Genomic DNA, 15,454 nt, shown 5'->3' on the forward strand with positions numbered 1-15,454 from the left:
ATATATATAAATTGTAATACTAATATATATATAAATAACTTAATATTAAAAAAAAGTTTAAAAAATTCAGGCAATTCGGGTGGGCTCGGGCCGCCGAATACAAGCCCGCGGCCCGTTCAAGGTGAAATTCGGGCTCGGGCAGGTGGCCCAAAAATCTCGGGCGTGTTGGGTTCGGGCTTGGGCAAATCCTCGGGCTTTTCGGGCGGTCGCGGGCGGCCCGTCTAAAGTTCCAGCACTAGATACAAGAGTAGCTGGTCCCATATGACCGGTTGTTGAATCTAAGGGCACGTTTGTTTTTTCTATTCGTTTATAATTTTAAATTATAAGTTATGATTTTTTATAGTATTTTTTTTTATAAAAAATATATGTAAAATGAGAATAATTCTGAATCATAATTTTAAATTTATGAACCAAACGTTAACCAACAATCCATGCATTTTTCTTTTGGGTATTTTCATCCGTTCCTAAACCATTAACAACGTTAGAACAAGAAAATATAAAATTTATCCATTTAATAAAAAGAATGAATCTTTTTTGATATGTCAAACATTTGTTCTGTCATATTTATATAAAATCACGGAGGTCTCTTTCGCTTTATAAATTTGAGTTTTTAATTCAAGCTGAGATGTGATATTTTTTAAGAGCTTTTAATTATAGCAGAAAAATTAGATGTGACATTTTATAATAGCTTTTAACTGTAAAAACTTAAAACTGAAAACTTAAATCGGTAAATTGAACGAGATCGTAAGAGTTAAAAAGTATGCAAATTTAACAGTTAAAAAAACTTGACCTACTGGTACACTAAGAGTACCAAAAAAATCTCCCTAAAAAGAAAATAACCTTATTACGCCTCTTCTTCTTTCTTTTGTTTTTAATAATACTTAGAAACTAAGGCAAATAATTTAATCTTCATGCTATTAATTGTAGGGATTAATAATCTACTTTTTTATTTTTCTAATGGGGAGATTGGAGAGCATATTCACCTAATTGAGATTGAGAAGGAAGGAAAAAAGAATAATAATTTGTCAAACCTTCGAATAATCCATTATAAGAGAGTAAATATTAAAATACACTTTTTTTATCTATCTCTTTTATTTCATATTTTTTAGAGGAAGAGGCGTGCAATTTATTCCTCTTTTTTGAAGTTTAAGGTTTAAATAGTTTCATTTTTTTTTTCTCTAGATAAGTAGGCCATGTTTAGAATTGATCTCATTTTTATTTTTTATGTTTTTTGAGAAAAAAAATGAAAACGTTTTTAAAACAGCGTTTGGCGCAATAAAGATAAAAAATAGAAATGAAAACGATTTTTTAGTTTAGTGTAAAATGAGAGAGAAATAGAAAATAACTTTTAGTCATTTTTCATTTTTTGTTTTCATTTTCTCCTCTCTGGAGCAGAGAGAGAGACATTAATGAGTTTTTTTATGTTGAAAATAATCTCTTGATAAAACTACCAAACACATTTTAAAAAATAATTTATGTCTGAGAGTGAAAACGTTTTCATTTTCATTTTCATACAAAAAAATAAAATTATTTTAGAACGAGTTCCAAACGCGTCTAGTCTCATCTTTTTTTAAGAACTTTTATCTTTAAGTTTTCTTTTTTTTTTTTGGTAGAAAGTTTTATCTTTAAGCTGTGCAAAACATCTACTTGATGCATTGTATGATTAAAAACAAAGGTAAAAGAGAACGACGACTATGTTGATTAGTATAACAAACGTCCTTGATAAGCCATTACAGAACAGCAACAGCAAAAGTGCAATGGATTTGCCTCCTTTAAACGTGTCTAATGACTAATATTCCATGTTTTGTTGAAAAAAAAGGTTAGAAAAGGTGTTTACTTTTGTTAACTGGCACTTTTAGGATATTACTAATAATAATAATAATCTACATTACTTATAATAATAAATAATAAATAATAGTTTTTAACTCAAATTAAAAGAAATCTTTAATCTCGTTATTTTACCGATTCGATTTTTCAATTTCAGTTTTATTACAGTTAAAAATTCTTATAAAAAGTCACATTTAATTTTTTTCTGCTACAGTAAAAAATTTACTTATAAAATTACATTTTAACTCAAATTAAAAATTTAAATTCGCAAACTGAAAATGCATAGAAATCAAAAGCGATTGGAGTTGAGTTTAACAGCATTGGTGCATGTTATGCTTATGGCCGAGACAAAGCATACGAATGACAGCATGAAATATGAATGCGATACTTTGAGCTCCTTTTTTTTTTTTTTCCCCTTAAGCTGAATGCGATTCCGTAAGCAGTAGGCCCAACTCACATGGTGACCGGCCCCCACATCAATCAAAGAGGCTCATAAACACCCAAACATGCTTTCAGATGCTACGGGACGCTTTTCATAGCGCGTGCATTTTCATCCATGCTTTTCTACCATTTTTTAGTAGGATCAGAAGAAAATATAAACGTATATTTATAATTTTAGCAGTTAAATTCATATAAAAATTTGTTTTTTCTATATATATATATATATATATTTTTTTTTTTCAATTTGATGTGTCACGGACTAACCTTATAGGAGAAAGTCCCTAAATTTAAGAGTTTTTTTAACCTCATTCATTTTACGAATTTAAATTTTTAATTTAAATTGTGATATAATATTTTTTTGAGAGTTTTTAACCATAACAAACAAAAGTAGATGTGATATTTTTTTAAAAACTTTTAACTATAAAAACTTAAAATTAAAAACTCAAATTAATGAAATAAACAAAACCTTTATTTTCTCCTTCGTTCACAGTTTCATAACTCAAAAAGATGCATTTTTTTTTATTTGGTTTAATTTTTTTAGGAATACTCCATAAAAGCTAAAAGCTAATTATCCCATGCTAGACACCTTTGTGGTCAAGACCCCACGGGTTTCCCATGCAAAAGCTCAAGTAGTGGTAAAAGCTTTTGACTAAACCGAAAAATAAAGTCCATAAGAGCTAGTTCACTATTTACTTTCTTTTTTTCCCCTTAATGATTACACTATTTACTTGTTATATCTCTAGTGGGAGCTTTTTAAGTAAACTACCTTACATGTTTTTGAATGTTTAATTTAGTCAAAATTACAATAAAATTAATATATATATAGTTAATATAATCATATATAAATTTTACCATTCAAAACAAAACCAACTGATAGAGTATTTTATCCTACTATATTATAAAAATCTCACGTTTTATATTTAATTTAAATTAGTTCGTCAATGTTAGTTATAGGAATAATATCAAAACCATCATGTGCCTAATAGAAATGTAAGAATTTGTTTTGTATATTAAAAATATTGAGATGGGCCAAAATATGTTTCTATATTTTTTGTATCACACAAAATCCCTACTTCTTATTTTAGACTAGTGATTTTTGGAGCGTCAATAGAGTAAATCAATCCTATATTTTTTTATTTGAATTCAAATACCATTATGTTATTTTATGATATTAATAATTATTTTTATTTCTAAGAATATTTGAAATATTTTTTAGGCATTTATAATTAGAAAATGACTACTCACACACAAAATACGAATTTTTATTCGAGATAAAGACATAATATATGAAGTTTAGTAAAACAAAAAAAAGATGAAATTAAGATGGATAATTGTAGCTTTAAAAATAGAGAGAGAGAGAGAGAGAGAGAGAGAGAGAGAGAGAGAGAGAGCTTATCAATTTGGACTAGCTACCACTGCTTATCAATTTGGACTAGCAAATTTAGAGATAAATTGAATTAAACTTAAATTTTCATAAAATTGATCCTATTTCGCATTTATATTGATGAATGATAGGAAAAATATTTTCGAAGCCTGTTTTACACCCCTCCTAAGATCCAAAAAAGCCCTACAAAATAACTCCATATTCTACTTTTCAAACACATAATCTTAAATCATCCTCATTTTGCTTATTACACTCTTTTAAAATCACAGAAAAGTCCCTACTACTGAATTGTATTATTTTTACTAGTTAAAATTCAAAATCTTCATCTTTTTTTTTTACTCTTAAAAAGATATATGGCTTCTCATGAAAACAAAACCGTATATACTTGCTTAAAAAAAAAAAAAAAAAAACTTAGGTAATTCATTTTCTCAAAAATCAGTTTGTGGAGTTTTTATTCATTTTCTCAAAAAACCATTTATAAACAATAATTTTTAAAAAGGCAGTAATTTTCTTAAGGTGTGATGTGTAATGAGTATTTCTTTTAAATACTATTATTTTTAAAAGTAATTTTGTCAATGGGTAATTAGTAATAAAATATTTTATTAAAAATGAGTATGTAAAAAGAATGAGAGTTGTGAGGATTCAAAGGCTAGACTATATGGATATGAGAGATTTAAGATTGACGTCCTTGACAATGAGATTTGTTAGGCCAAGAATGACTATCCAATTGTTCTATTGCCGAGGACGTTGTTTCAAAAACAATTTTTCTTGGATTCTTCACGGGTAAAGAGTAGCCTCTTCATGATGTTGTGATGTTAGGAGTATTGATTCAGTCAGCTGCTTTAGTTAGACTTGTAACAAGATTTACACGTGACATTTTCTGATTGGTTCAACTTGTTATTAGTTAGCTTAGTTTTTCCTTTATTTAAGTAGTGTAATAACCATTTTTTCAGTAAAGAGGAGACTCAGGGCCCGTTTAGTTCGTTTATTCGAGTTTTTAATTCGAGTTAAGATGTGATTTTATGTAAGAGCTTTTTACTGTAGCAAAAAAGTTAGATGTGATTGTTTGTGAGAGCTTTTTACTGTAACAAAACTCGAATTCTAAACTCGAATCAACGAAATGAACGGGGCCGCAGTTTTTCTTCTAAGCAATCTCAATCACTTTCTTTGACGTTCTTTAGAAATCAAACATGTGAAGTGGACGCTCACAAATGGTCTTTGTTCTAGAAACAAGTGGGTCGACGTCCCAAGCAATTTGTGTTTTATTTTTGGTTCCTCTTAGTTGTTTTTCTTCTGTGCTCACTTGGTTTTGAAGTCGTTTCTATGTAAAGAATAGTCTCAGCCGTTTGACATTAACTTTCTTGAGCCAAATCTTTTGATATTAATCGAATTTTGTCACATACACATAAATTTTAATTTTGTTCAAGGATAATATTAGAAATCTCAACTTTTAAAATATTTAGTGACATGATATTTTGATTCTCATTCTTTTATATGGGTAGGGCGTTTTAAAAATTTTTAGGTTAATTATTATTAAAAAGCCACATATGCTAATACAATGACGACGTGAGGGTGTGTTAAAAAAAACTAGAATCCTTGTTTAAAAAGTACATAGTTAGAGAATCTCTTTATTATAGTTTTTTTAAAGAAGATAAATGATTAGTGAGGTCTATAAGTAGTAAAAAAAATAAAAAATAAAATAAAAAAACTCAAAGTAAGTACTAGGCCTCTAGCTGTCCTAATCGATACATTTTTCCCCCCACCCTTTTGGCCAATAAACACTCATAATACTCTAGATACTAGTCTATTTGTTTATAAACTCTCCCGACCGACGGATGGGTAATACTTGGATTACAAATAATATACATGAGATTAGCCGCTTTAACGGGATCTTTTATTCTGGTCGGAGTAGAAATTATCAAATGTCTAGCATTTCTTCACGCTTGATGCCAATGAATTTTTTATTTAATTTGACAGAAAAAAGAAAACTATGGCTCCGTGATATATGAAATATGAATAATAAGTAATAATAGCATCTGACTTCAAATTCAATACTAGAATTTTATTTTTATTTTTATTTTTATTTTTTTCCAAAATCGTTGCATTCCATTATGTATCGAAGGAGTAGTATGAGATAAAGGGTATTTCTTATTCTATCTGATATATCAGGAGACCTATTTCAACGTAACAAACTTTTTTTATTTTCACACTGAAAAATTCTTACCAATATAATATATATTATTTTTATGATTAATATATATTATTTTTATTAAAGAATATGAAAATAAAATTTCTTTTTTTACTTATTTTTATTTGATATTTGAAAAAAAAAAAAGAAACATTGGGATTCTTAACTAACATACGAAATTAATATATAAAGCAACGGAACCACCGTACTATATCTTTAACTACTTCAAAAAGAAGGGTAGTTGTTAGATCATTTACGTATGTGAATATGATAGACTCTAAATTATTTATATGTATTCTATTTATTCAATGTAAGGTAAAAAAAAAAAAAACGTATTGGTATAAAAGTGAATTCTATTTATTCAGAGTAATGATCCATCAACTTGCTAGTTCTTTTTATGAGACATAGACGGGAGAATTTATCCTGAAGTGAAAGAACTACTAAAGCTGTGCGAAACCATCACAAGAGTTTATGCATAAAGAAGCGACGTTTAGAAGGGGGATTCGTACTATGATTCGAATCATGGTTCGTAGTTCGCTACAGTATTTTCTCTCATAAAAACACACATAAAATGAGAATAGTTCTGAATCTATGAACCAAACGTCTCATCACAAGAGTTTATGTATAAAGAACGGCAAATCCATAAGAGATTTTCATATCAGCAACAGAAGCCTAAGCTCACGGACTTGTTGATATTGTAATGACTAAATAAAAAATAAGAAGAATTTCATGGAAATATACAATTTAAGATTTTATCTTTACACCAAATTTAATATAATATTCTATAAATCTATTAATATAAAAATTATTTATAATTATTTGGTTAAAATTAATCTAAACGATCCCATTATGTGTACACTCATTAGAAAGAGAAAATTGCAATTAAGTGCCCGTAAAAAAAAAATTGCAAGTGGAAAAGCCATATTTGCAAAATTTCACGTGTTCGCTACGGCGCGTGATCAAACGAAAGCCTTAAATTGATACAGAAGGGAAGGCGCGCCTCAGGTCAAGGAAATCTTTAAAGTGGACCCCACAACTAACTTTGTCGTTTTCTCCCACCATACACAAAATGCACATTTTGCCGACGTAGCAGTGGCATGTTCCTTTCACTCCATTCAAATTTTAAATTTTAATTTTATTAACAGTTAAAAATTTTAATAAAAATTTATATTTATTTTTTATTATAATAAAAAATTTTCACATAAAATTATATTTTAATTAAAATTAAAAATTTAAATACCGAACGAGACAGTAGTCTCTCCACGCCCTTATACACGTGGCAGCGTCAAAGCGCCGATTTTACCGGTATTACCTGTCGGCATGAACGCGGTATTAACACGCTATCTCTCTATCGACAACGCACATCCACCGGATCAGCCCAGTCAAACCAGTGTCAAAAACTTTCCTAAAAATGAACGGTCGCAAGATTCGAGCTCAGTTTTCTACGTTGTTTTGCCCTGTAGCTTGATTCTGTCCTTTACGGTTGTATTAGTAGTATATATAAGACAAACAAAATTAATGAAGAATGATCCGTTGGAATTATTGCACCGCTATAGGGCAAAAACATAAAAATTGATATTATTAGTCTGAAAGAAGAGAAGCTATGGAAGCAGGGCTGAAGAATAATATGGAAGAGGAATTGAATCCACCTCTGGCTCAGCCCCCATACGACGTCGGTTTGGAGAAAGCCGTAGTTCCACCACCACCACAACCACCAACTCAAGTCAAGGCTGAAGAATCCAAATCTCTTGCCGTGGTTGAAAGTAACTTCTCTCTCTCTCTCTCTCTCTCTCTCTCTCTCTATATATATATATATATATATAGATAGATAGAAACACACACGTACACACGTATATATATGGATATTGTGTTATTAAACGCAGTAGCATGTTTGGCAGCCAAGAAAATCAATATGAAAGGAAAGATTTTGTAAAGGAATTTCAAGTTATCAATCTAGAGTTGAGTGTAGCTTATCCTCTAAAATTCAAAAACATAATTAGTAAGTGAGAAATTCTCATAATGTGGTCTGAGATAAATTTTTATGTCGGGCTCATGTCTAATGTATATAGTTTTGAATTTTTTGATTGTCTTTGGAGTTGTATATATTCAATAAAAGTACTATCAAGTAGAAATCAAGTTGAATATTTTACTTTCTATGTTTTTTTTTTATTTTTTATTTTTAAAAAGAGTTGAATATCACTTATTGAATATGCTTATTTCATTTTTGCTTTTTCTAATTTCACCTTGTCGGCAATTGAGCTGGAAGTGTGTTATATTTTTTGTATTTGTTGTTGTATTCCACTTTTTAATTGTATTTCTATTAAAATAATCACAATTGTAGAGTTGTGCAGAAATATCTGGTGACTGATGACCCCCTACACCACAATGAAAAATATTATTCTAAAATCTGCTAATTTGTTGCAATAGAAATAGATAAAAAAAAAAAAAAGAAATAATAATGGTTTTGTCTTGTCCTTGTGTTTTAAAATATTCAATAATTTAGGGGTTTAGTATTACTAAAGGAACATCTCCCTTTAAAAAAGAGCCATTCAACTTTGAGTTTTCATTTAAAAGAGAGAATCTCGATCTTCTCCTCTCCAAAGATAGTTTTCCCTTGGATATATGTCAAAGTTGCATTCTTGACTATAGAGCTTTTTAATTTCTTTTTCCTTTTTTTTTTTCTTTTTTCTTGATAATAATGAATCACTTTAGAAAAGTTTTGGCATTCTTGACTATACAGTTATGCACAGAATAGTTTTGGCATATCAAGATTGCTGATGATACTGTTTTTGCAAGTCATAATTTAGCTTTTCCTATATAACCCGCAATTATAGCTCTTTTGGTCTCCCGTCAATTCATTCTTCCTTTAGTTGTTTGATCTATTTTTTTCTTTTTTTTTTGGGGGAATGGCAGAGACTCCAGAACCACTGGTCAAAAAACCTTCTGGAGGTTCAATTGATAGAGGTATGTAATTTTCTCCTATTTTCATTTCATAATTCATATAGCCTTTTTATTTTATTTTATTTGTTTGGATAATATGGATTTTGCATATCCTACTTAATAAAAAGAATAAAATGGCTCATGGTTTAGGATTTGTCAATGTCCAATCCTCCAATTCAAGAGGTCATGATCATTTCATAATTTCATTTTTTTGTTTTTTTTCCCCAGATATTGCTTTGGCGGAGGTTGAAAAAGAAAAACGGTTGTCTTATATCAAGGCATGGGAAGAAAGTGAGAAAACAAAGGCCGAGAACAAGTAAGGCTTTTAACTAGAGTCCTAAACTTTTCTTTCATTGGGAGAATTTTATATGTTTCAGGCAAAAAAAAAAAAATTAGTATTATTATTTTTTTGTTTTTTTGGCTTTTTGTCTTTCGTTTTTATGCATGCCTAGGTAATATTTTCTCAACATAAGAAATAGCTTATTAGCTGCTTTCTTTGATTGGATGGATCAGGATGAAGGGGATATTTCTGACAACGACTTCTTGCCAATTGTCAGATTAATTCTCTATAATTTATTGAGAAGGCAAAAGAATTTGTAGATGGTTTTGGAGTTGTTTTTATAATTATTTCGTGTAAAGGATTTGACTGCTGAGAAGAAAATAACTCAGCTGATTAAACATGTCATAAACAGGGCTCAGAAGAAGCTCTCAAGTGTTGGTGCATACGAAAACAGCAAGAAAGCGGCTTTGGAAGCCAAGCTGAGAAAGAAAGAGGTATTTATCTTATTGTCTGAATTTTATATACAAATTTGAAGCATTTTATGGTAGGGAAGCAGTTAAATTTAATCTGAATCACGTTAAAATAAAAGAAAGGGTGCAAATTTAATAAAACTTAATAATATATAATTTTATTTTATTTTTTATATATACTACCAAAGAATTCTCATACCGATACTTTAACGATATCGCAGAATTCTCGTACCGATTCTTTAACGATATTGCAGAATTCTCGTACCGATTCTTTAAACCTTATTGCACATTTATTTGCTTGTCTACATTCGACTGATTACCTGACTAGAATTTTTTACTATAGAAGGGAAGGGATACGTATCTATTTATTTCTTGTTACTTTATTTGCTAGGGTAATTTGCACCAAAAGTATTTGTTGTTTGCAAGTTGGACTCAAGCTTTTAATTTTGACGTTAGGACCTTAAATTTGACCATCTTTGACCATGCAATTCAATCGATATCAGACGTCAATTAAAGAGCGACAATTAGAATTTTGAATGCCAAATTTAAAAAGATTCAGGTCCAACTTTCCAATCAATAAAGTTTTGAGAGTATTTATGCAAAACTTTTGAGGCATTTCTATCAATTAGTTGATGTCTTTAGCCATTGCACCACAGCTGTAATGGAATTTTAAAATTAGGGTCCACTTTATTAAAATTGAAAGTTCAAAACCCAAGTTGCGATGCAACAATAGTTCAGGGTACTTGTTATCCCTTTAAAGGAATGTGCCATATATATTTAGAAGCTTATGGTTCAAACTTCAAATACAAACTCTAACTAGTTGAGAGATTAACAGGAAGAATTAGAGAAGAAAAAGGCCGAATATGCAGAGAAAATGAAGAACAAAGTGGCTTTAATTCACAAAGAAGCAGAAGAGAAAAGGGCAGCTGTTGAAGCTATTCGTAGGGAAGAATTGCTCAAAGCAGAGGAGTTGGCTGCTAAATACCGTGCCACTGGGAACACCCCAAAGAAGTTTCTTGGTTGTTTTTGAACTCTTTCACCTTCTTCAGACATGATTTGAATCTCTTCTTTTTTATGTGTATACTTCCTTGTTTGTCTGTTTCTTTTTGTGTGAAAACCATCAAGTGGAGAATCAAACTTGTGTTCATTATCATCCCAAGTTTGTGCAGAAAACATGTTTGTTTCGCGAGAGCAGAAAACTTAATTTTTTTACCTCCTTTTTCTTTTAAAAAAAAAAAAAAAAAAAAAAATTGTTCTGATATGCTTCAACAAATTACATAAGATCTTGGTTTCTGCTTCATGATTTTCTGTCATAGAAGAGTACTTGACTGATGATGATCAGGGTCAACACTAATAATAATATGTCAATATGAGATATAATCTATGTCATCAAGATTGAATTTGAGATATTAATACATGATTGGATTCTAAAATTAAAGTTAAGGAATATATACTACTCATATGTAAGTCTCCTATACATAGACTGAATCCTTAACAAACTCGGTTCTGATAAACAGATCAATCTAGTAATTAATAACTGCATTGCCTCCTAACTATAACCCAAAAACACCAAAAGACCTAGTAAGCCCTTCTCACTTGACAGCTTTCATTTTCAAAACAAGCCAGATAAAACCTTGACCAAAACAGAAACACCAGAAAAACCCAAAACATGGTCAAGCTACCTAAGGTTTCATAGAGGACAGATGAAAGAACTCTCCGAAAGCATGGCATGATCGGCGGCTGCACCGTAGTCACTGCAGTTCTCTTCCAAGAAGCTCATGTCATTGTTGATGGGGAAATCCAAGAGCAGCTGCAATGCAGTGTCCGACGAATCCTCCATGTCGTTCGAGCTGGAGGAATCTGAGCCTGCAGCCATGAAATCTTCGCCATTTGACTTGCAGCTCTTGCAGTACTCCATTTCTTCAACTTGGCTGCCAACAGTGGTTTCCAACCCCGCCGTGTTGGGATCAACTTCCGTTGTCAAGGCTGAAACTGAGCCACACTTTGTCGACGAAGAAGCCTGAGAAATTGGGCTGCTATGGCATTCAATTTTTTCGCCAAATTTACTAAGCTTTCTGAACGAGTCTCCTACTTCGGAGTTCCATAGGCGGAGAAAGAAGTCGGAATTGGCTTTGGTATGAGGTTGGGGGCCGAAGAGTGACGATTCCCTCGAGAGGCGAGCTTCAGCTTCAAGCCTAGCGCTCTCCCACTGCGCCATGTGGCGAGTGGATGGAGATGGAGGACAGGATTTTGTGGTCGGATAGTGATTCGACGAGAAGGGTTCGTGTGTTAGTGGGTCAATTCCCATGCAAAGCAGGCGTTTCTTCAGGTGGGTATTCCATAAGTTCTTGATCTCATTGTCAGTTCTTCCTGGTAGTTGAGAAGCTATAGCAGCCCACCTGAAAATGATTCATGTCAATCTAGAATGTAAGATTTTAACTGCTTGAAACTTCAAATGCCTATTTTGTTCAAGGAAAATTTAGTTCAGTTTAGCATTAATTGAGTACACTGTGCTAAAATAATATTGGAGACAGTCAACTTGTATTACACTTTAATTACATAACATAATTACATAGGAATTTCCTAGTCAACGATCTGCACCGGCTTTATGTGAGTTGTCAATTAGTCTACAATAAAGGAGAGAGTTGATTGATTTCCTGAAACATTATACATTACATGTGGGTCTAAAGACGATAAATCTTATTTAGAGAACTCCGTGATCAGATATAGTGATAAGATACAGTTTTTAATTGTTAAATTTTTATGGAGTCTAATTAAATTGTCACACTTTTATTTTAATTATATGATTTTGACGTAATTTAACCGTTCATAATATATGTTATCACGAAAGGTTTATATATTTATTTATTCATTTATCTATTTTTTATTGCCCGCACCACCATGTATGATGTAACAATATTATAGCTACTTCCCTTATTAAATTTCTTTCAACTTTTTTTCTCTCTTATTTGATGTTAGAGAAGGCACCTTGTCCAAACACCATTAACATTATACTAAATTCCAAGTCCAACTGCCGAGTAAACAAATGAGCCAAGGTTTGACCGTACAAAACACGTGGAGATCACGATAGAGTTTGAACAATTAATTCATTAAATCTAAAAAGTACCTATTTCCAAGCATGCCATGAAGCTGTATTATGAGCTTCTCTTCCTCCTGAGTGAAAGGACCGCGTTTAATGTCTGGTCTCAGATAGTTTGTCCACCTAAGCCTGCAGCTCTTCCCACACCGAAGAAGACCTGATATCAAATCGTTACATTATTATTAAGAAAAAAGAAGTTAAACTCCACAGAAATACGTATATAATATGTATTACCCCATAGAAAAAATGTGACAAATTGAAAAGAAAGCAAAATATACAATCAAAAAGAATAACAGAGAAAATCTGGTACTTACTAGTCGGCCAAAGCAAAGACATCTAAACTAAGATGATAAATAAGAATCTCAAAACTTATAATAGAAACAACATTAAGAAGCTCAAAACTGAAAATGTTAATTTTTCTAATGAAAATTGTTTAAAAGTAAACTATTTAGCAAATACCCTTCTAATATTCGGTTTCCTTGTAGCTAATTTGCAGTGAATTTCCTTTAGCAAATTCAAGAAGGGCTTTCCTGTGCTAAAGGCAAGTTCCTTCATAAAAAGGGATGTTATCTTTTACGTTGCTCGCAACAAAGTAATTAAGATAAGAAGTTGAAAAATTAGTGACTAACCATAGCTCCTGAGAGAAGAATACTATATAAAATTAACATTAATCCAGAGACAAGCTACTCAACAAAGGACAGAAAGAAAAAGAATGAAAGAAGGATAAAATGCATCTAGGAAAACATGGCCAGAAGAAAAGAAAGGTAAAAAAGGAATATATATATTCAAGTAATACTATTATGCAAAACACCCTAATAAGCCATCAAATTATTCAAGAGCTTTAAAGAGATTAACTAAACCCTAGCCATGATGATCACTTTACACAAGTGTACATATTAATCCATGCAAGATAAAAGTCTCTCCCAAAACGCAAGACACATTCAGATGACTTAAAAGTCAACAGTAAAAGCCATACTTTTAATACAGTGTTAGGTTACCCCATTTGGAGGTCCTCCTTTAAATTTTGAAGCTCCTTGTCTTACTCACAGAATTTTACAAACCCTCCAAATCAAAACTTTTTCACTTTCCAAAAAGAAAGTCCTTGCTTTCAGAATAACTAACCAAAAGATCCACCATCAAAGATAGAAGAAGAAACAAGAATATGCGAGAGAGAGAGAGAGAGAGAGAGAGACAGAGTATATATGTAGGATGATGAGAACCTGCAAGCTTAGGTAGAGAACGCCAGCTTCCATGGCCATTATTGTTTTTAATGTAATTAACAAGAATCTCATCCTCCTCAGCAGTCCAAGGCCCTTTCTTCAAACCCCTCTTGTCACAGCATGGTGTTCTTCCCATATTTCTCTCTCTCTTGCTCTCTCTCTCTCTCTCTCTCTCTCTCTCTCTCTCTCTCTCTCTCTCTCTCTCTCTCTCTCTCTCTCTCTCTCTCTCCCTTCCCTTCTTTAATTCCCAAAAGCCAACAACAACAACAATAAAAGATCCCTCAGACCCCACCTTTAAAAGCTATCCACTCTCTATTGGAGAGAGGGACCAGAGAGAAAGAAATAAGTTATTAAAGGCTTTGAAAGTTATAATAATATATAATGAATGCTGGGATAATCCGAAATATATATGTACATATATGTATGTATAATAATTGTTGTGTGGGAGGTACTACTGTGGAGAGTAAGTCGTAAAGAGAAGGACAAGAGCAAGCGGCGAGTTTAAAAGCTGTAAATTGCAATAAATGTCGTTTTTTATTTATTTTGGGAGAAGAGATCAGAATTGAATTGAATCATCATTGAAAGGAAAATCTTGTCCAAACAATAGAAGAGAGTTATAAATGCTGGGGTTTCTTTTTTGATTTTTGCAATTACGTGTAACTGGCAAGAGAGAGAGTGAGTGTGTGCAGAGGAGCATTTAATGAGTTGATTTCTCTCTCCTCTCTGCTCTTCCCTCTCTCTCTCTCTTTAATTCTCAGAGGAGAAGACATAGTGGGATTTTAGATTTATTGAACGAACAGTGGCAAGATGAGGAAGAGAAATAGAGGGCATTAATGTCGGTGACAATTAGATTCAGAGTACGGACATTGCATGAAATGACCCTGCATTCTTCTGTTTTTTTTTTTTTTTTACCTTCTCAACCCATCGTAAATTAAATTTTTTATTCACTAAATTTATATAAAATCACATAAAAATTAAAAAATATATAATTTAATAATTAAAAAAATATGAAATATTAAACGTATGAGAAAATTTATCATTTTTTCTTAAATTTTATAGTAGACTTGAAAAGATAAATTAGTGATACATCTCAGTTTTTAGGTATTAAATTTTTAAAAAAATTATTGACTCTGTATATTTGTTTTAGTGTATTATAATTTTAATCATATTTAAAAATTAAACATTATCTACGTGAGGTACAACACAGAAAGGTTTTTGGAAAGTTGATTTTAATTAAATTCTTATGTATGCTGACGGATTTTACTAAAATTGTTTCGTGGAGTTTTACTTAAATTGGTCTTAATTAAATGCTCATGTTTACTCATGAGTTTTTGCACTAAGACTACCAGTAGCCATGGATAATGTCAATTGTCAATCTCTCTTAGCGTTAAATTTAATTAAAATTAACATAAATAAAACAATAGAAAAACAAAAACTTCATAAAACAGTTTAAACAATATCCATTTTGTTCATCGAGTGAATTAAGATCTTGTTCATTTCACCGATTTAAGTTTAGAATTCAAGTTTTATTACAGTATAAAACTCTAAAAAATAATCACATTTAATTTTTTTATTATAGTAAAAAATTTTCACATAAAATCACA

The 15,454-nt window shown here is 31.1% G+C and overlaps 2 protein-coding genes across 2 annotated transcripts; one reads left to right on the plus strand and one right to left on the minus strand.

Moving 5' to 3' along the window:
• The first annotated feature begins 7,354 nt into the window (after window positions 1-7,354).
• On the plus strand, window positions 7,355-10,725 carry LOC21400316 (remorin). The gene is made up of 5 exons (XM_024171930.1): window positions 7,355-7,603; window positions 8,754-8,804; window positions 9,009-9,096; window positions 9,473-9,554; window positions 10,366-10,725. Exons 1-5 carry the CDS (start codon window positions 7,444-7,446, stop codon window positions 10,558-10,560), a joined length of 576 nt encoding a protein of 191 aa, XP_024027698.1. The 5' UTR covers window positions 7,355-7,443; the 3' UTR covers window positions 10,561-10,725.
• A 93-nt stretch (window positions 10,726-10,818) lies between these two features.
• LOC21400317 (transcription factor MYB41) lies at window positions 10,819-14,216 on the minus strand. Its single transcript, XM_010107664.2, has 3 exons — window positions 13,851-14,216; window positions 12,658-12,787; window positions 10,819-11,929 (listed from the first exon to the last, which is right to left on the minus strand). Exons 1-3 carry the CDS (start codon window positions 13,984-13,986, stop codon window positions 11,221-11,223), a joined length of 975 nt encoding a protein of 324 aa, XP_010105966.1. The 5' UTR covers window positions 13,987-14,216; the 3' UTR covers window positions 10,819-11,220.
• Between the last annotated feature and the right edge of the window lie 1,238 nt (window positions 14,217-15,454).

Source organism: Morus notabilis, unplaced genomic scaffold, assembly GCF_000414095.1.
Source record: "Morus notabilis unplaced genomic scaffold, ASM41409v2 Scaffold902, whole genome shotgun sequence".
NCBI classification, from domain to species: Eukaryota; Viridiplantae; Streptophyta; class Magnoliopsida; order Rosales; family Moraceae; genus Morus; species Morus notabilis.